The following is a 21,434-nucleotide window of genomic DNA, read 5'->3' on the forward strand; positions in this document are numbered from 1 at the left end:
ATTGGGGGGGGGGGTTATAAACATAGGTCTGGCAGGGCAGAAAAGAATTTTTTTTAACTTGAACTATGTGAAAGTGGGAATTGCACCAATTTTCTGGATGGGGTGGAGATCAGTGTTGCACTATGATGAACATTCCGTCTGCACAAGCATTGCAGCTTGCCAGACAAGAACGATCCCCCCTCTCTTGCTCTGGTGTGTTGCACCTTGCGCTTCTATGGAGATCCTGGGCTGCCCAAACAAGAAGACTTCCCTTTCTGCCGTACTGATGTGATCCAAAGGAAAGCAGAGCAATACATTTCGCACCAGATTGGCTGCAGGAGTTGCTGGAAGGAGGCATACAAGGCACCATCCATCTGTATTAGGGACTCCATTCTGGATTTGTGTAGGGTTTACTCCTTCTTAGCCTTTTCTTCTCCTAGAGATACCTTGCAAGGTAGCAGAGGTTTAGAGTTTCCCTTCTCCTAGCTGGGCTACCTTCCCAGGTTGACAAACCCCATCTTATGACATACCTGAATCCATCCCATAGCATACAAATAAACATTCAGTTAATGAGCACTCTATGCAAAACAAAACCTTAGCTGTTGGTTACATTCAAATAGCTTCATTAAGTGAAGAGCATATGATGATTTATAGGTTCTAATGAGCCTCTTATTAATTTTTTCTTTTTGTCAACTTGATCATGTGCATCCTAACAATTGTATCTACTTTGCTACGTGCTTTTCTGTCTTTTACTCTCTTTTTAACTGTTCTTTCGCTTCCTGTTGTAGGATCAGATAGATGCTGCTGTGAAAGTGCTTTTAGCTCTGAAAGCAGAATATAAGCAAAAGACAGGCCAGGAATACAAACCTGGAAACCCAGCAAAGCGTTTGCTTCCTAGTTCACCTCCTCCTGCTCTTCCTTCTTCCATGCCCCTCTGTCCAGTAGTCAGCAAAGCTCTTTACAGCAAAGTGGCAGAACAAGGCGAAGTGGTTCGTAGACTTAAGTCGGAGAAAGCAGCAAAGGTATAATGGCCATGAAAGCAGAAAGAGTGCTGAACATTATGTTTTTAAGATGCACTATTAGGTCCTTGAGCAATTCACAAAATTAAAAAAAAAGTATTCTATTTTTTTAGTATTTTTATTTTTACTTTTGCAAAGTATCAAGCAATAATTATATTTGGTTTCTCTTCATTTTCTCTTATTGCATGCAAGACAGATGATTCTTTTGTCCAAGCAAAACAAAACTTTAATATCAATGCTGACAGTTAAATTTATTTGTAGATTGATCATTTTATCATTTGCACTAGCCCACTTAATCTTCAGTTTCATATTGGAAAATTTTGCATTAAACTTTTCCATTCTTACTGATACATTTCTTGTATTGTCTCTCTGCCTCAGGATCAGATAGATGCTGCTGTGAAAGTGCTTCTTGCTCTAAAAGCAGAATATAAGCAAAAGACAGGCCAAGATTATAAACCTGGACATCCACCTGCAGTTCCTCTTTCCTCCTCCTGCTCCTCCTCCTCTTCTTCCTCCTCCCTGTCCCTTTGTGCTTCTGATCCTGCTCCTCTGTCCTGCAATGGTTTGACATCTTCTAGCCCAGTAGACAGAAACATTCTGTACAATAAAGTATCTGAACAAGGCGAGTTGGTACGGAGACTCAAAGCCGAAAAGGTGTCCAAGGTAGAATAGCGGTTTTATTATGCATGTGGTTTCAAATCTGTGTTTTTCCCTCTGTTCATCAGCTGTGCATGATACTGATTTTTGGCAGAGGTTTTTCCAAGGGACTTCATTTGGGATCAGGAAGTCAAGGTTGTATATTGTGCTGTTGTTCCACTCATGCAACCCACTTCTGCTTGTGCAACAGTGCAGCCCCTGGAGACCCTCAAAATCAGTTCCAGAGGGTTGGAAGATCCTCCGTAGCAGATTTTGGGGGCAAATGGGAGTAGGTGAGGAAGGTGAAAATTTTGTTGCCCAGCATTGGATGCAACCCTCAGTAACTGCTAATACTTTCCCTCCATATATCTGTATCCCATTGTGTGGGAAACAAGGCCATCTTGAGGGAGCAAAGGAGCAGAAAGGAATCTGCCAATATAAAATCTATTGCAGATCCATGTGGTGTTGTAAACATACCCTTGGATATGCAGGCAGGAAACTAGAGGTACATACATACATAACTCTTGGAATTGTGACACGAATGCTCTCCCAATAATACTTCCCATAGGATAAAGTGGATGAAGCTGTTAAACTCCTCCTTTCCCTAAAAGCGGAATATAAAGAAAAGACTGGTCAGGATTATAAGCCAGGACAGTTACCAGCACCTCAGGCACATGCCTTAAACCACCCGGCAAGCACAGAAACCAGTGGCCCTGACTCTGCAGAAGCAAAAGCTCTCTTTAACAAGGTTGCTCTCCAAGGAGAAGAGGTCCGGAAATTGAAAGCAGAGAAAGCAGAAAAGGTAATACTGTTTATCAATAGTTTAACGTGCTTGAGTGGATCCTGGGATACACAATACATTACTTTTAACTTAAAATTTATGCTAATAGCCTGACCTGTAATTGCAAGATGGTCTCTTTTCAGTGTCAAGTATTCTGCAGGCATGCATCTGGAGAAATTGCTGGAATTTCGCCGCATTTGTAAAAAGTAAAAGCACCTGTCCTCTCTTAATTCAGCCTATTCTCCTTTCACTCTGAAAGGAGTATCATGGGCATTTATCGCCACCTTGTGGCCAAAGGCAGGAAAAGGCATTTGAGGGAAGTAGCCGCTCCAGTTTTCTTTTCCTGCCTTTCATTGAAGTGCTCATCTTTACTTCAGCTCCTTACTCAACATTTGTCCTTTATTTTTCTATATTCAGCCCCCTGGTGATCTTTTGATGCAATCCACAAATATCTTAGACTTAAATATATATATATCTAAGACTGTTGCAAGATGAGGCTGTGTATGTTGACATAGTTGTTCTGCTTCGCAAACTGATGGGAACCTTATGCCTCTTAATATCAGTTGCTGGATTCCTAATTGAGGAAGGAGCCTCCTTGTGGGCTTCAGAGGCATGTATGATTGGCCACTGTGAGAACAGAATGCTAGACTACCTGGGCCTTTCTTAGTTTCAGTCTTACTTCATCATTATACTACTTCATCATTTACACAGTAAATGTCCACAGCATTGGCCCAGGTTCACTCAGAGAGCTTCATGGCTAAGCAGGGATTTGGACCCTGGTTTCCCAGGGTTCAACACTAACCATTATCCCTGGCTGTCTGGCTGCCCCCTCACTCTGGTTGCCTAATAGGAAATCAGACCAGTGGTCCATTAGACTGGTATTGTCTACTCAAGCTGTCAGCAGCTCTCCAAAATGCTGGGCAAACACCTACCAGTGATCCTGTTTCCTGATGATGTTGTGCACCGAGTGTGAATCTTTCTGTAAATTATATTTCATTCTACTGAGTTACATGTCCTAACAAGAAATAGTACATCTATTTTGGCTGCAGAATGTGAGGATTCCACCTGCAGAACTCTTCGGGGGTTGCTTTTATGTTGATTATAGCCTCTCGCCAGATGTCTCAAAGCATTTGGGTATTTTTAGTTCTAACACCAAACGATGGTGCTTCTACCTCTCTCATGAAATCTCCTTGATTAGTAATTGACTGTGGTTTTTCCCCAAACTGCACTTTGCTGTGACTCCGAAAGGAGAAAAGCATAGTTGGTTCAAGCTTTGCAAACCAGGATTGAAAACTTGCTTTCCAATCTTACTTTGCTGGTTCAGATATGACAACTAATCACAGCTTGCAGAAGTTTCATTGAATTTCTCCCTTTCAGCATGCATTCTGTGGTTTCCCCCAGTACGTATAATTAATGTACCTTGCCTATTCTATGCGGCTAACTATTATTTCATTTCTTTTTGGTTACCTCTGTTTCCATGGGAATGGTGTCCTCCCCAAGGATAAGATTGATGCTGCAGTGCAAGAGCTGCTTCAGTTGAAGGCGCAGTACAAGACACTGGCGGGGACAGACTATAAACCAGTCTCTGCAACTGGAGCAGAAGACAAAGACAAGAGGAAGAAAGAGAAAGAGAACAAATCCGAGAAGCAGAATAAGCAACAGAAGCAGAATGAGGGCCAAAAGAAAGAATCACAGAAAGACCAAAGTGGTGGCAGCAACTTGTCCTCAAATGGACCAGGAGATGGTCAGGGACCTAAGAAACAAACCAGGTGAAATTTCTACTTAAAATATAGTCTGGGCAGCAGCATAGAGGAAATAATGTAGTGTTAAAATTGGTATTGTGCTATAAGGGAGATAATGAGGGCAACCCCCCCCCCCCAAAAAAAACCCCTTTGTAGTACTGCTGGGTTGTTTTTACATTAAAATGTTATAAATCGTTTTCTGTTCCTTTGGATCCCTTCTAACTATTGCAACATCACTACCAACCTGTTTGCTAGGTTTTGGGTAGAATACACAAAATAGACAGTCCTTGTCCAGACCGCCTACAAGAAAAGCCAAGGAAGAGGAGCTAACATGGACGTAATAAAGTTGGTAGCAGAAGTATCTTGGGGGTTGTGGTAGTCCATGGGAGAGAGTCTTTGAGTAAAATTGTGGCTTATAGGAATTGTATATAGGAAGCTGGCCTGGCAAAAGCACTGATATGTTTCAGGTGAAAGAAATAGCAAATGTGAAAGTGGTAAGGGATTTTTCTTTTTATAAGTATGTATTTTTCCTGACACCATGAGAGCAAAAAGAGAACTACCCAGTTGCGGAGCATGAGGTAGGGCACCACTCCTGCCCTGTCCTCCTGGCTGCTTGCTAGGATCAAGTGAGGGCATAGTAGCGCTAGATTGGCACCATCAGCTCAGTCCTCCTGTCCCCCATCTGGGTCCCACTGAGCAGCAGCATCACAGCTCGGAGGGTGACACAGTGGTGCTCCATTCCTCCTCACCATGACTAGAGCTACCAGAACACTCGCTGGGGTTTTCTTCCTTCACATTTAATACACTCTTTCCCCACTAATTGCATTGTTCTTTCAGGGAGCGTGTCAGCTTGAAGACTCTTGCCATTATATAATAAATTTGCCTGTTTAAATTCATTTAAATGTTTAAACATTTAAATTCATGTCTGGATAGTTTTAATAGTTTTTTTTAAATAAAGCAAAATATCTAAAGTGGACTGTTGCTTTATTAATTAAGACTGTTGTTTTTGAGGCTAAGATTATGCTTCTATCTTTCTAATATACTACAGATTGGGGCTAGAGGCTAAGAAGGAAGAGAATCTATCTGACTGGTATTCTCAGGCAAGTATATCTCAAGTTTTACCTGGGAGTCCTCTTTCACAGTCTTCAAAATAATGTACGCTTAAGAACAGTTTTTGGAGCTAAACCGCAATCAAGAACGAACCTTGGTTGCAGCTCCTGGTTTGTCTAAAGAGGTTGCTTGGCATCAGATTTAATGCTAAACCAAACCATGGCTCAGCCCCAGCCTGTGCAGCAGCCACAGGAAAAGGGTAGTGGCTGAGATCCATATGTTTTTGCTCTAAGCCAGTGGTGGCCAAACTCGGCCCTCCAGATGTTTTGGGACTGCAATTCCCATCATCCCTGACCACTGGTTCTGTTAGCTAGGGATGGTGGGAATTGTAGTCCCAAAACATCTGGAGAGCCGAGTTTGGCCACCACTGCTCTAAGCAATGTCTTGCCTTAGTGTTACGCGCAAACCAGTGTCTACATAGGTGCATTTGGATATTTATGGTTCTAATAAAAGATAAACACGTTTCATACATGAATGTTCAGTGCTCATTTCCATTGAAAGTCATGTGTTCAATTTTATTTCTGTTTGATACTTTTTAAACTTGCTGCCCACAATGCGATTTTCGTGACACTGAAACATTGCTATTTCCTTTAAAAGGTGATCACAAAATCAGAGATGATTGAATACTACGATGTGAGTGGCTGTTACATTCTCCGTCCCTGGGCTTTTTCCATCTGGGAAAGCATCAAAGAGTTTTTTGATGGTGAAATCAAGAAACTTGGTGTGGAAAACTGCTACTTTCCAATGTTCGTATCCCAGGCTGCATTGGAAAAGGAGAAGACACACATTGCTGATTTTGCCCCGGAGGTAAACTTATATCACATTATTAATAATAATGTATGGAATTTAAGTTTACAATTATGAGCTTCAATTGATAAACAGAATTCACATGTGTCACAATATTTTTTTAAACAAAATTCTACCCACTGTATTATTAAGAATGACATGAAATATATTTATAAAAAATAGTATTTTCTAAACTTTTACATTCATTGATTTCAGGTTGCCTGGGTTACAAGATCTGGCAAAACAGACCTGGCTGAACCAATAGCTGTACGTCCTACTAGTGAAACAGGTACAGTCTTACAGATTTAAAATAAAATACTACAGCTAAATAGTCCCTCTTTCCTATAAATTAGTGATGTTGGCTTTTGATGTAATAACTGAAGTTTGTCTACTCATGAATGAAAGCAGGTAGAGTAGGGGAGAAATCAAGTATTTTGTTATTAGGAAGTGCGGCGTAGTGGTTAGTGTTGTAGCCATGAAGCTCACTGAGCAACCTTGGGCCAAGTATAAATGCAATGAATAAAATGCAATAAATAAAATAATGGAGAAACAAGATGAACAACATGTTTTCATGTATTTAAATTTTAAATATAAAGGATTAGCCTAACACTTAGGGTAATATCCAGCAACATGCCGGCAGATAGGATTGGATTTCCCTTTCCTCTCCTTTCTCCCCTATCTGCAAACTGTGGGGCTCTAGGGGGAGGATAGGAAGGACCAGTGGAAGCGCAAATAGTCTGACATCATTGGATGTCACCCTTAGTCCACACAGGTATGATGCATGGGAATGAAAACCCTTACAAATCAGGTTTTCAGAACCAATAGTTAACATAGCAGCTATGTGCTTTCTGAAAATATTCTCCTTTTTTTGCAGTAATGTATCCTGCCTATGCAAAGTGGGTTCAATCACACAGGGATCTCCCCATCAAACTTAATCAGTGGTGCAATGTTGTGGTAAGTACAGGGTATAGCGGATATTTGCTGTGCTTTACCAATATGCTCATTCTCAATCAATCAATCAATCAATCAGCAATCTCCACTACCCGCTTTTTAAATCAAGTTGTGGGTTGTTAGAATGTATAGTCTTTGTGGGGAGAAATCGCCATTTCCCCCCCCCCCCCACCACCACCACCTGGCACTTCTTGTGTTGAGGGATTTGATTCATATCCTATGCTCTGCATATTCCTTCATTGCTGCTTTCCACATCCTAACAAACACCACGTTGAATGAAAAAAAATGTGGTACGTTGTGCACACATTTTGGGTCTCTCTGCAGGCCTAATCTACGACAGCCGTTGCAATATATCTGGATTTGTGATCATGCAAATTATCCTTGTCTACTGGTATTTACAATCTTCATAGAAATAATAGAAATCAGCATATGAGAATATGGCACTTTTGGCAGCTAAAATAATCTCTGGTTCCTTTTGTGTGAATAGTAGGTTTCTTAACAATATGTAAAATCTAGGCAGCACTAGCAGAAGCCAGCACAAGAATTCTCTCTAGGCTCATTGGAATCCCACCCTGCACAAGCTCCATGCCGTCCCCAAATCTAATCTGGAGGGTTTGGGAAACCCCAGAACAAATTTAGGGGGAGCAGAGGGGTTGAAAGTTTCTTGTACTGACGGAGCCTTAGCCTTTGCGTTTCTCTAATTGCAACTCATTATGCCTTTGAATTCATATAGTATAATGCATCATTGAAAAATAGAACTTTGAGCAATGCTAAATAATACATTAAAAAGAAGCTCATCAATGAAGGTAACAACTTTCATGACACTTTGTTTTTTGTTTGTTTGTTTGTTTTGTTTTGTATTGTATTGCAGCGCTGGGAGTTCAAACATCCACAGCCTTTCTTGCGTACTCGTGAATTCCTGTGGCAGGAAGGACACACAGCGTTTGCAACTTACGAAGAGGCAGCAGAAGAGGTACAGTGCACAAATTAAGTTAAACGAACTTCATTCTTCACCATCCACCATTCAAGGAAAATTTGGAAATTGTTGCATAAGTGGGTGGAGGGAGTGCCCTTCGTATTTCAGCATAATTGAGGGAAAACAGCGAACCTTCTTTTCTTCAGTATGTTCAAAAAGGCTAATAACACAAAGAGATTATATGAAAAGTAGTTGCAGTGTTAAATTGTGTTGGACATTGTTTTCTCATGGTGTGATATACAAGAATTAATTTGAATCTCATTGGCTTGTTGTTGTCACTCAAAACAATCTACAGTACATGTTTCAAAATTGGGTGTCATTAACTATGTGAACCCCCAGACGAGAAATGAAATAACACAATTAGTGAACTACCATAGTTACAAACGACAGATAATTTCATGTCCGAAAATCACTATCTGTTGTCGGATAGGATTCAGTGGTTATTGCAAGAGCTTTAAACTGTAAACGCTAAATGTTTATTTGATAGCTGCCATAAATTATTAGGGTTTTAGAAGGCCATTGATATTTATCCTTGGCTTTCCTATGATTATACCAAATGGTTAAGTAATACTTTTGGCATATAGCTTAGTCTAAATTACTGCAAACTGTTTTTTATTACTTGTCTTAGGTATTACAGATCCTTGATCTGTATGCACGTGTGTATGAAGAACTTCTGGCAATTCCTGTTGTGAAAGGAAGGAAGACAGAAAAGGAGAAGTTTGCAGGCGGAGATTATACAACTACCATTGAGGCATTTATATCCGCCAGTGGGCGAGGCATCCAGGTATGTTCTGATAAAAACATTTTATATCCTTCATTAATATGTAGGAAGATGTTACCTGAATTTTGTATATTATTGCCTTTTTTTAGGGAGCAACTTCTCATCACTTGGGACAGAATTTTTCAAAGATGTTTGAGATTGTCTTTGAAGATCCCAGGATACCAGGAGAGAAGCAATTTGCTTATCAGAACTCTTGGGGTCTCACAACTCGGACCATTGGCGTAATGACCATGATTCATGGAGATAACATGGGTCTAGTACTACCTCCCAGGGTCGCTTCAGTTCAGGTGAGCAAAATAACATTGAATCATAGAATCATAGAGTTGGAAGAGACCACAAGGGCCATCCAGTCCAACCCCCTGCCAAGCAGGAAACACCATCAAAGCATTCTTGACATATGCCTGTCAAGCCTCTGCTTAAAGACTTCCAAAGAAGGAGACTCCACCACACTCCTTGGTAGCAAATTCCACTGCCAAACAGCTCTTACTGTCAGGAAGTTCTTTCTAATGTTTAGGGGAAATCATCTTTCTTGTAGTTTGAATCCATTGCTCCGTGTCCGCTTCTCTGGAGCAGCAGAAAACAACCTTTCTCCCTCTTCTATATGACATCCTTTTATATATTTGAACATGGCTATCATATCACCCCTTAACCTTCTCTTCTCCAGGCTAAACATACCCAGCTCCCTAAGCCGTTCCTCATAAGGCTTGATACAAACCTTTGATACAAACCTTTTGCTAGTGCCAATTCACCTCTCTTTTCCCTCCTATTTTCTAGAATTGGGGTGTGTGTGTGTGTGTGTGTTGAATCCAGACTAAGATAGTTACACTTAGATTCCATTAAATTAGTTTAATGGAAACTTAACTGTACCGTAAGTCATGACTAACTTGCCCCATAGATTTGCATAGGATCTAAGCACAACTGACTTAGTCTGGATCCAAGTCACTGAGCTGATGGGCAAATAATCTTAATGCTTCTGCAGCTGCTGATGTCCTCTGACTGTATCTTTAAGATGTGGAGGAAAATAGAGAAGAGGATGGGGAAATGGTGCAGCAGCCTGCTTCTGTCCACTTGGTGGCAACCAGAAAGAGGGCATTCTTGCTGCATTATGAGAGAGCTGGCAGACAGCTACACTTAGGTGTTTCCACCCTCAATCGACAACACTCTTTTGCTCCAACACACATTTACTGGCCCTTAATTCTGAAGGACTGAGCCATATGAAGCTGCCTGGGCTCTGACATCATCAGGGGAGACACTTTTCTGCGTCACAGGGACATTTGGTGGGCATTTTGGAGAGGACCTTCTCAGTGGCTGCTCCCAGGCTTTGGAAATCCCTTTCTGGTGGCTATGCTTGCTCTCTCCTTGTCCTTCTAGCAGCATCTGAAAACTTTCTTTGGGAACTGACTGCTTTTAAGGAAAGGTATCCTAATGGTATGCTGTACTGTCTTCCCCACCTGTGTTTCAATAGATGTGTTTTAATTCCATAGGTAGTTTAATTACTTTTTAACAGCAAACTTTTATATGTTTTAAGCTCTGTGTGTTTTATTGAGTCCTAGTTCTGGGAAACAAATCAATCAATACATAAATACATGAATGAATAATTCTGCTCAGTGAATGCTTGGTCACCGTTTTAGTGTATATTTATAAAATTTTAATTCAGTTGATTTTGTTGCGGCACTGCTTCAATAGTCCTTTTGCCTCAAAACTGATGGTTTTAAGAGCAGTCAACATGTTTAGGGCCTACATATTGTAATTCTTGCAAACAGCATTTTTGTTAATGCTCCTAACTCAATAATCATTGCATCACCACTCAGGTCGTGATTATTCCCTGTGGAATCACCAATTCGCTTTCGGAAGAAGACAAGGAGGCCCTGATGGCAAAGTGTGCTGAATACCGTAAGCAGCTATTCAGTGCCAATATCCGTGCGCGTGTTGACTTGAGAGAGAACTATTCACCTGGATGGAAATTCAACCACTGGGAGCTTAAGGTAAATGTTGTTCAGTTCTGTTCTCCTGTGATGGATTCCTCATTGTCAGCCTTTCCTTGGATGCATCATTCAGTAGTATATGCAGAAGGAAAATGGAAGTTATCAATATATTAGCGACAATAGACCCTCCTTCTTATGAACTTTCCCCTAACTACATGTCATCCGTTCTTTATTTTCCAATTCTGATGAGCTCATCTACTTCAAGAGTGCCTGTGTAACTTCTTCTTGTCTTACAGGCACTCTTACTTCTTACTTCTAGGCTGGAAAAGAGTAATAGCTAGAGTTTTTGCAGTGTAAACGAAACTTTCAGGATGTCGTCTTATTGGAGACAAGCTTTTAATACTGGCCTGGTTTGCATGTCACTTTAAACCATACTTGCACTAAACTCTGCTGCTAGGATTTGAAACTTGGTTTGGCTTAGCTTTGCATCCAGAAGCAAAGCATGAGCTGTCTGGAAGGTTTGTTCTTGGCTTTCTACTTGTAGTTTTGGAAAAACAAACAACTCGCACCTGGATGTAAAGCTAAGCTGCAACGTGGCTTGGCTGTTAGCAGTGCAACAGGAGCAGAAGAGGAATAAAGCACCTGTGATAGCTTCAGTGGGTGCCTTCACCTTTAAACCATAGTTTAAAGATTTGGTTTAAAGTGACACATTTGTTTTATATTAATTTGGAATAATTTGCATTTTTGCCAGGTGTAAGTCTTGACTATAACCCGGGCTAGCTCATTCCCTGAAATAGTTCTGTGTTCCACTTAAGCAAGGTAGACAGATGTAAAGAAGTGTATAAAATGCTCTGTTCATGGCCTCCACTTTTTTTTTAGGGTGTTCCAATCAGGCTTGAAGTGGGTCCACGAGATATGAAAAATCATCAGTTTGTAGCTGTTAGACGAGACACAGGAGAGAAGCTGACTTTTGCTGAAAATGAAGCAGTGGACCAGCTGAGACGTGTTCTGGACAAAATCCAGACTAACCTTTTTGACAGGTTAAGTTTGGGGAAGGCTGTCTTCTAACTGGCACATTTGCTTCTTATACTATGTGTTTCATTCATCTGTCGGTCGTTTCATGGGTTTCCAAAGGATTGAGGAAATGAACTGACGATCAGGGCACAACTAGAATTAACATTCACTTACCCACCCTGCCTGGATTGCACTGAATGCATGGCAAACTGAGCTATCTGAATCACCCTCACCAATGATCTCAAAGCTTCCCAATAGGTTGAGCTGGTGGGGTGGGGAATGGTTGAGTGAATCCCCCAAATGGGAGCAATGAAGAGAATAATAAACAAACAAACAAACAAACAAACAAACAACAGACTAGAAAGCGGGAGCGGGTAAAATGCAGCTCCTCCTGTCTGTGACTCTAGAACTGATTTGTCCATCTTCAATTCACCCCTCCCACAAAAAAATCTTTAGGATTGCTTTGCCTGACCAGCTAGGCAAAAAAGGACATCTGTATAGAAGTTGCAGTCCTTTCTATTGGCTAATGCTGACTTTTCTCACAAAAAAACTCATGACATCTAAACTGAATACTAGCCCTTGTACTTTCAGTTTGTTCTTCCACCAGTTTTCATGGCCTGACACCCAGAGAAGGCAGACTACATTAATGGAATCGACCTTCTCTTGGAAGTGGATTCTAGTCCCAAATGCTTGTACTGCACTAAGATATCACAGGACTTACATTTGTATCCAAAGAGCTGCTTTAGGTCTGCATAAGGATTTCAGTGTGCCTTGTGAATATAACAGTCACAAATTCCCCTCATTTTCAAAAGACGTGTGGTGTGCATTGAAGGTTTGATGCACAGAAGCCCAAAGTCACCTTGGGTACACAGAATGAGTTGCACTGTACTTTGGCCTATTGCACTTTTAGATCCCACCTTTGACTGCAGCTACGCATGTTCCTAACCATCATTTGGACTGCTGTGTGGACAAAAACTGGAATGTAATTAGTGGGATGTAATTCAGATGCATTCTAAAGATCTGGCTCTGTGGTTAAAGAGGTTTTTTTTACAATAAGTAAAAGCTTATATTGACTAAATTTCTACTCTTTCTCAGAGCTTCTAAAGACCTAAAGAATCACATGGTGGTGGCCAATACAATGGAAGAGTTTCAGACTGTACTTGATTCGGGAAAGGTAAGAAATCTGCAGCATGATCAAGACTGGAATCAAATGTATATTTACAGCCTTAATGAACACAGTGTGGCTGTCTTTCAAGGAAACATTTGTAAGAATGGGCTGCAAGTTTCGTTTTTGTAAGTGAAGGCACAATTGAGCAACACAGATTTATTCAGGGATTGCAGGATAAGCAGTTTGTACTGGCCTAAAACATGTGAGAGTTTCTTAGGAGTCAAAGAATAATTGCAACCTCAAAAATGCCAAATGTTAAATCGATGTCACATTCCTTGGGAATAATGCTTGCAATTTTAAGACATGTAGTGGAGCCTGTAGTTCTTTAAAAGCTTTAACCTTTTGGCTCATTTAATTGCAGCTGCCACTGCAGAACCTTTTCCTTTGCAGTCAGCTCTCATAACCCATTCATCCTCCATCAAGGCTATGGGACATCTATATATGTCTTTAAAAACATTGGTAAAGGTGGAAGGCAGCCTTCCCTGTGACACTTATTCAGCTGTGCTGCTTTTTCAGCAGAAAATAGCCATGCCATCTCTAGGAAATAGTATCGAGTTGAATTCTAGATCAGATATTGTAATCAATTCATGCAAATAACCGTAAAATAATTAGCGGACGATATAACTAGTCTGTCAGTTCAAAGAACGCATTGCTTGCGTCAAAGAACTCTTTCTATCTGATTTAAATAGAGGTCAACGGGTACATGCAGAAACGTTGGATGACAAGAGGTTATTGGAATTGATATGAAGGTGCAATGAAGCACCTTTAATTGCAGCAAAGTATTTTAGATTGGCACAGGGCTGTTTTGTGCTCTGGCTACTGGTTTTACTTTAGAGTTTGATTTGTGTGAATTATTCTCAAATAGCTTTGACCTATTTTTAATAACATTTATTAAAGATAAGTCATTTTCCAACATGCCTCCTTCAAAACAAGCAGCTGGCTTATGTTGTGGAATTTATTTAAACATATACAACTTGTGCATCCTGCCGCTGTCTGTCATAAACTAAATTAGGTTTTAGGACCTGGCATTTTCCATCCTGTTTTTTTTTTCTTCCATGGGTCATGAGTGCCATTGAGTGCAGTGCCATTGAGTTCAAGTTGAAGGCTTTTGTGTGATCTGGTGCTGCTGCTGTTCACATTGTAGCACTCTTGAGAGGAACAAAACCCTGCAAACTATACACATTTCATATTCATGTTTCCTTGAAGGATAGTAGGCTCCCTTAATGTGGGCTTCAATTTTGAATCAATTTCTTCCTTTTCTAAAAGTTTATTTGAGTCAGAATGAAGTTTAATCACTCAAATGATGCTGAATTATGAGAAATTATTAACTTTCCTACGTGCTGTATGTGCTGTCTCCTGAAGTTGGGCTTAGTTTATGTTAAATTTCAAATGTAGCAAATGCCTGTAAAGGCTTTATGGCTTGGAAAACAAACAATACAGAAGACATCTTTATTGAAAAGCGAACACGTCACTTGAAGTTCAAGAACTCATAATGGTTATTCCTTTGGTTCTGCAGACCAGGGCATGTCATTCAGTTTAACATGCCAGTCCAATAATCTCTTGGGAGTGTCAGCTCCCTACACATACACCTTTCTCCCTTTGAGATGAGCACTTCTGTGTGCATTATTGCAAAATATGTTTGCTTCTGGATCTAGGAGAGTGTTTCTGAAATTCTGGCAAAATACATGAAAGCTAAAATATTCAATTAATCAGTGACTTTTGGAGAGAAAACATGGCATTCAAATTTTCACTTCAAGGAAATATGTTAGGGACTGGTTTTTCTATGTTTGCAGAATAAGTTCTTATCACATTGTCCTTCCTTACATCACCTGGTTTTAAGTGGTGTTTTACTCAGTTGCACCACTAAGGGGCGACTTTCTATCTTCAGTTGTAGGTGTTTTTTAAAAGTCCAGTCAGAATCAGGCATCCCCAAACTGCGGCCCTCCAGATGTTTTGGCCTACAACTCCCATGATCCCTAGCTAACAGGACCAGTGGTCGGGGAAGATGGGAATTGTAGTCCAAAACATCTGGAGGGCAGAAGTTTGGGGGTGCCTGAGTCAGATTGTGCTAACAGGCTCCTTCAAGAAGTTCTCTACTGGGGCCAGTATGTTAAATGTACAGAACACACAAATCTTAGGCCAGAGGGGCAGAGGAGTGAAATTTCATTTAGAGTGAAATATAAAGATCATAAGACTTTCGACTCCTATTGTCAAACTGACTTCTCTCAAGGCAGCTAAAACAGATAAACATTATACTACTTTCTAATGGACTCATTTCAGCTATTCTCCCTTGCAAATTGGAACAGACGAGTTTTATTCAACACATAAGACATTAATCAAGATTAATTATATAACCTCAACAATGTGTATTTTCCTTTCTGACTTCAGATAGTGCAGATTCCTTTCTGTGGTGAAATAGATTGTGAGGACTGGATCAAAAAGACAACTGCCAGGTAAATAAATGTTTGTGTATAGGCATAACTATACCAATACATAAGTACCAATTGAGATGCACACTTGCTCTGAGTTCTTTCAAATTTGAACGTTAAGACAAAAATAGGAATTGGTCCCTGAGGTAGATGTTATGGGGCCCGTGCTAAAGAATCGGCTAACCAAGAAGTGTAATTTTTCTAAAAGGGAAATCACCTTTGTTCTAGACCTGTTGGAGGAGCAGTTTGCAGTGGAAGACCATGATCTGTATTAGGTGCCAAGACACCCTTTGGTTCATGGTTCACTGGAAGCCCTGCAACATTCCTACTAATTATGGGACAATAGACTGTCCCTCTTTTTTTTGTCAACGCTCAACCTTTTGTCTTTGTAAAGCTCTCTTGCCAATCTATATAGCTACCTTAACTTTACTCTTTGCGCAGCATTAATTCCTTTGGTTCAAGAGTGTTTTGATTTCTGCAAATCAGGCTCACATTAGGTCATCTGTGATACCTTTGGTTAGTGCACGATTGTGGGGCGTGGCCATTTAGCTTAGTTTGGGGCATTAAAGGAAATCTGCTTTCCATTTCAGAGATCAAGACCTTGAGCCTGGCGCTCCATCCATGGGAGCAAAAAGTCTCTGCATCCCCTTCAAGCCGCTGTGCAAGCTGGAGAATGGAGCAAAATGTGTCTGTGGCAAGAACCTTGCCAAGTTCTACACCCTCTTTGGCCGTAGTTACTAAACTGCTAGTTTGAAACACCATTTTCTTTATCTTTCAAGCCCTCAACTTTTTGAAACAAAGACTGAAATCTTCCCAGATCCTGTCACGTTTTTGTTACTTTTTAAAACAGCTGCAAATAAAGCCATACAGAGTCAAAGCCCCTTCAGTCAGACTAGCAGTGATGCACAGACTTTTCTGTATACAACATCTCTAATAATAAATACATATTGTCAGCTACCACTTTGCTTCTTTTTTGCTTGTGGGATAAAATGGGTTTGTGTGGTAGGTAATGCCGTATGCAAAGGTTGGATGAATTCACATTAATACTGTTGTGTTCAACATTCTTGAATGAGCTGCAACACTTCATTCCATGAGTGGAAGATACTGTCTGCCTACAGAGTGCTAAGTTTAAAGTTTTAAAGTTGTGTATTAGAAGATTAGAAAACCAATTGTTAGAACAACTTACACTTAAAAGTGTACAGCATAGTGCTGTACTGCAACTCCCATGAGCCCCTGCCTATAGGACCAGTGGTTAGGGATGATGGGATTTGTAATCCAGCATCTGGAGAGCACCAAATTAGTGTAGATAATCTTCATTGGAAGCAACTTCAATGAATGCCACGTTGTTTAGTTCTACATCACAATGACCATTAAAACCAGTTATATTTCCAGCACCTGCAGATAGGACAATTCCCTACCTTTTGCCTTTACCAAGTCATTTTCCACAAGATTTACAATAATGCTACCTATACTGTGATAATCGCTGTTCATTCCTACAATTGGCGAGAACAGGGGAATCCATCCCCTTTAATCAATGGTCCGACAGCATGACAACACTGGCAACATATGAACCAATAGCTTATAGACACATTCTTTGGGTAACTACAGTGATATTTTGAATTAGTTTACACAGAATATATTAGATTACTAACAATTTTATGTACATTAGGACATCTGTATATTAATATATGGTAATATATCACTTCCCCCCCCCTCACTACCTTTTTATAAATGAAATTCTCTTAATAAACTATCAATTTAAAAAACGATTGGCATGAACAGATGTAGTAGGGGAAACATTGAACAAGGCTGGCTCAGCTTCTGAGTCACTGCAGCTTCAAAGAAACGAATGGCAGATTCAGAACAACTCGATTTAAATAATGCCCACACTATGTCATTTGCTTGAGTTTCTGTCTCTTGATCACAATTACTGTACTTCGATTTTTTTTTTTAAAAAAAAAGTTTCAGTAGGAACATTAATTCAATGAGCTGGTGTTAGTGTTTAAAGCCCTAAATGACTCCAAATATTTGAAAGACCATCTCATTCCCTACAGACCCTCTCAGGAGAGGGGCCATCTCAGTAGTTTGCACATCTCAGAGGTTTCTTTGCCCTGGCCTTTGAAACCAAAACATAATTGGAGAAAGCACTGAATGACCCAGCCAATGCTAAGCACCATGAGGCGCCTGTAATTTATATACAAGTGACTTTATGAGGCTTTACAATACGTAACTCTGGGTTGGATCATTGATATCACGTGTGATATTCCATGTTGCACAAGCGGACGTCTGTTCACGGGATGGGACCTCTTCCTCTCCTGCCCTCTACAGCCCCCTGTGCATGCCTTAAATCAGCTCCGGAGGGTAAGGGAAAATAAATTAATGAATAAACTCATTGCCACCTGACTGCCTCATGGGTGGTGGTTGTTTGCATCCATCTATCTTGGGAGATAATGGAGTATGCCTTCAGGAGTCTGTGTGCCTCTGTCTGTCTTGGGAGGCAATGGAGTGCGTCTCCAGGGGTGAAGTCAAACTGCTGTGTTAGCACCAAAATGACCTTGCTGGGGTGCAAATCTGGGCAGTGTGTATGGAGGTACTGGGCTGCCCATACAACAAGATCCGCCTGTTGGCCTTGTTGAGGTGATCCAAAGGAAAGCAGAGCAATACATTTGGCACAAGCTTGGCTGAGAAGTTGCTGGAAGGAGGTGTGCTCCTTAGGGTTCAATCCTTAGCCTTCTCCTAAAGATAACCCACAAGGCAGGATCAGAGCTTTCCTTCTCCAAGGGTTTGAGATCCATTGGCTACCCATGGTTTAGCCGGCTAGTCGAGAATGCAAGCTTTATTTAGTAATATGCATTATATATAGCTAGTATTGATAACCATTTTCTTTCCCTGCAGTCCCTGGCTCTTGATATTGCCTGGAAATTAATTGTGAAAGAAACGTTGTTCATCCAACATAGTTAAATTCTGCTCTAAGTACAGACATACCTCGGAGAATAAGTGGGTTTGGTTCCAGACCACCACAATAAAGTGAATATTGCAATTAAGCGAGTCATACAACATATAAATTTTTTGTTTCCCAGTATATATAAAAGTTATGTTCACACTATACTAGCCTATTAAACCACTATACTAGCCTATTAAGGGCAGGAAGGGGAAAACCCATGGCCATAAAAGGGGTGGTCGTGGTGGGGTCGGATGGGGACCTCAGGACCAATATCTGCAAAGCGCAATAAAACATGGTATGCCTATATGTGAAACCCCAGTTGCACAAAGAAGTGCGAACCATTAAAATATGGGTGCATGAAAAAATGGGCTAACTTGCACTGAAAGGGACATACCCCCAAACTGATAACCAGGATGGAGGATGGTGAACATCTATTTGAAGAGGAGATGGGCTATCATCATGATGACAAAAATGAACAAGCTAGATCTATTTAACATGCGAAACTGACGCTGCTGTAGTTGACATTGCCTTGAGCAACAGGAAAGTAACAGGCTGGACTCAACTCTAGGGCACATTGCAGGGGATGTTTACCTGGTGGTGTCATTTGGGATGGCCCAGTGCTTTATTTTGGAGTGCACAGCTCCCATTCCCTTATTCATTACTGTACATCAATGCATTTTTGCCCCAGAGAATAATGTTGCACCTTGAGGGGAGAGTCTTCCAGTGATGGAGATGTATGCTATGGGGTATTATCATTCTTAATTTGTGGTGTAGCATCAAATAAAGTCTTATTCACACAGCTCTTGGTTGAATAAGGATCTGGGAAACAATTTCAGCATCATAAAGAAACTGCAAGGTCACCACCTATTTTAACAATGGAAATGAATACAATTATGAAAGTGGGCAGGGGACATTCCTTGCAAATCCCAGTTAGCTCTGAATTATTGGGATCTGTTGTCATTTCCTAGGTGATTTGTTCCATAAGAAGCTACTGACTTCCACAACAACTAGCAACCGTACCAGGAATCGGAAGTTCCTTGGGGTTTTGTATTGTTCCAATGGGAAGCTGATTGTGCAAATAGCTGTCACCCATGATCTGATCATGCAGATCACCAAGTTCTTCTTTCAACTGGGCCAAGAAACATACTTCTGGGAATGAAGGGGCATGTAGTTTAAGATATACGGATTGGTATTACAAACATTCTTTTCTATAGTAAAAAGGTAATGGTTTCAACTTAATGATTACCGTAAATTACCAGAAGGCTTAGGGAAATTATTATGTTTCTAACTTTGGACCCATTTAGGCAGTCACTTGGTCTTAAAAAAGCATCAGGAATATGGAATTCCGGGCAATCAATGAAAAGACAGTCTGGTTTTTACAACTTTAGGCTTGTTTGCAGGAGAGTTTGCAGAATGACAGGCTGCATCTGTGACAGTGCCCTTAAATGACCAATAGGTCTTAAGCATAATTGAATGTGGACTTGCAAAGAAGAAAGCCCTGTCAAACAACACACACACACACACACACACACACACACACACACACACACACACACACCCCAAATGGTTGCATGGCCAAGGACTCTAATTCAGAATACCATTCCTCCATTCTCTGCTCAGGCTTATTTTTCTAGTCCCACTAATACTTGCCTTCTGTCCACACATCTGTGGTGTCCACTACCCTTTAAAGAACGTAAGGAGAACCTGCTAGATCCAGACAGTGGCCCATGTAGTTCAACATCCTGTTCCCACAGTGGCCAACCAGTTGCCTGTGGGGAATCCACAAGCAGGATTTGAGCACGAGAGACCTCTCCCCTCCGATGTTTTCCAGCAGCTGGTATTCAGAAACATTGCTGTCTCCAGCTGTGGAGGTAGAGTACAGCCACTACGGCCAGTAGCCACCAATAGACCTCTCCTCCATGAATCTGTCCAATCCTTTTTTAAAGCCATCTGGGTAGGTCCTGTGGGAGAGAGCTCCATAGTTTAACTATGCACTGTGTGAAGAAGTACTTTCTTTATCCTGAATCTTCTAATGGGGGGGGGTGCAAGGCCCTGCCCCCATTTTATCCCACAACAACCCCGTGGTGTTGACTAGGCAGAGAGAGAGAGAGAGAGAGAGAGAGAGAGAGAGAGAGAGAGAGAGAGAGAGAGAGAGAGAGAGAGAGAGAGAGAGAAACTGGCCCATAACTGAGTGGGAATTTGAACTTGCGTCTCCTCCTCCTATTCCAATGCTGGCTCTTACTTATGTAAAACAGATTCTGACTGCTTCATCCTCCCAATACAAAGGGAAAATTAAATTAGGGGTCAGCAAACTTTTTCAGCAGGGGACCAGTCCACTGTCCCTCAGACCTTGTGGGGGACCGGACTATATTTTGAAAAAGAAAAGAAAAAAAGAACGAATTCCTATGCCCAGAGATGCATTTTAAATAAAAGGACACATTTTACTCATGTAAAAACACACTGATTCCTGGACTGTTTGCAGGCCGGATTTAGAAGGCGATTGGGCAGGATCCGTCCCCCGGGCCTTAGTTTGCCTACCCATGAATTAAATTGTACTTGTAATTTTGATTCAGAAAAAGGGTTCTGCAGCACATAGCTGTCAAGTTCTCCCTTTTTAAAAGGGAAATCCCCTTAAGCTGAATAGGCTTCCTCATGAAAAAAAGGGAAAACTTGACAGCTATGCTGCAGCTCCCAGAAGTTTGGGAAACACTGACCTAGGCCGGAGGAGATGCCCTCAAGATATTGCTGAACTACATCTCCCATCATGTTGCCTGGGGCTGATGGGAATTTGAACCCAGAAATACCTTTGAAAGCATCATGTTTTCTACCTCTGGCCTAGGCCAAGGTCCTGCTCAAAACCTCACTCCTCCCCTCCAGCACCCAATGACCCTCTCTGAACAATAAGGCGGGCCCCCCAGCTGCGAAGAAGTGAAGTGGAGGAATTGTTGCTGCAGCCTCAAACGTTAGCACCCCAGGCAATGAGACAAACAAGCAGCTTGTTTCATTTGATATCTTAGCTATGATAAAGGATAACTCACCAGCGTGGAGTTTCCTTTACGCACTTATTGAGTGGCGGCCTCCCCGCGATAACCCCCTGGCTTAATTGCCCTTTAAACTGGTTTTATTGCTTTAGTGCATCTTATAAAAATTAGCTTCTAAACACAAGCACCAGCAGACAATAAAAAGGGGAGAC

General features: G+C 41.1%; 1 protein-coding gene across 2 annotated transcripts in view; it reads left to right on the forward strand.

Annotated features, from left to right (window-relative positions):
- Positions 1-16,254, forward strand: part of EPRS1 (glutamyl-prolyl-tRNA synthetase 1) — a 39,837-nt gene extending 23,583 nt beyond the window's left edge. Inside the window, exons 19-34 of one of the 2 annotated variants that reach the window (XM_035111361.2) lie at positions 768-1,001; positions 1,377-1,661; positions 2,203-2,436; positions 3,916-4,184; positions 5,206-5,257; positions 5,865-6,074; positions 6,270-6,342; positions 6,928-7,007; positions 7,876-7,977; positions 8,609-8,764; positions 8,851-9,048; positions 10,573-10,746; positions 11,566-11,726; positions 12,796-12,874; positions 15,257-15,321; positions 15,888-16,254. In XM_035111361.2, coding sequence (XP_034967252.1) covers positions 768-1,001; positions 1,377-1,661; positions 2,203-2,436; positions 3,916-4,184; positions 5,206-5,257; positions 5,865-6,074; positions 6,270-6,342; positions 6,928-7,007; positions 7,876-7,977; positions 8,609-8,764; positions 8,851-9,048; positions 10,573-10,746; positions 11,566-11,726; positions 12,796-12,874; positions 15,257-15,321; positions 15,888-16,038 — 2,523 coding nt within the window. In that variant the 3' untranslated portion in view covers positions 16,039-16,254. The remainder of the gene's footprint in view (positions 1-767; positions 1,002-1,376; positions 1,662-2,202; positions 2,437-3,915; positions 4,185-5,205; positions 5,258-5,864; positions 6,075-6,269; positions 6,343-6,927; positions 7,008-7,875; positions 7,978-8,608; positions 8,765-8,850; positions 9,049-10,572; positions 10,747-11,565; positions 11,727-12,795; positions 12,875-15,256; positions 15,322-15,887) is intronic. The other variant, XM_035111363.2, reaches the window with a different exon arrangement.
- The last annotated feature ends 5,180 nt before the right edge of the window (positions 16,255-21,434 follow it).

The sequence above is a fragment of the Zootoca vivipara genome, chromosome 3 (genome assembly GCF_963506605.1).
Source record: "Zootoca vivipara chromosome 3, rZooViv1.1, whole genome shotgun sequence".
Classification (NCBI taxonomy): Eukaryota; Metazoa; Chordata; class Lepidosauria; order Squamata; family Lacertidae; genus Zootoca; species Zootoca vivipara.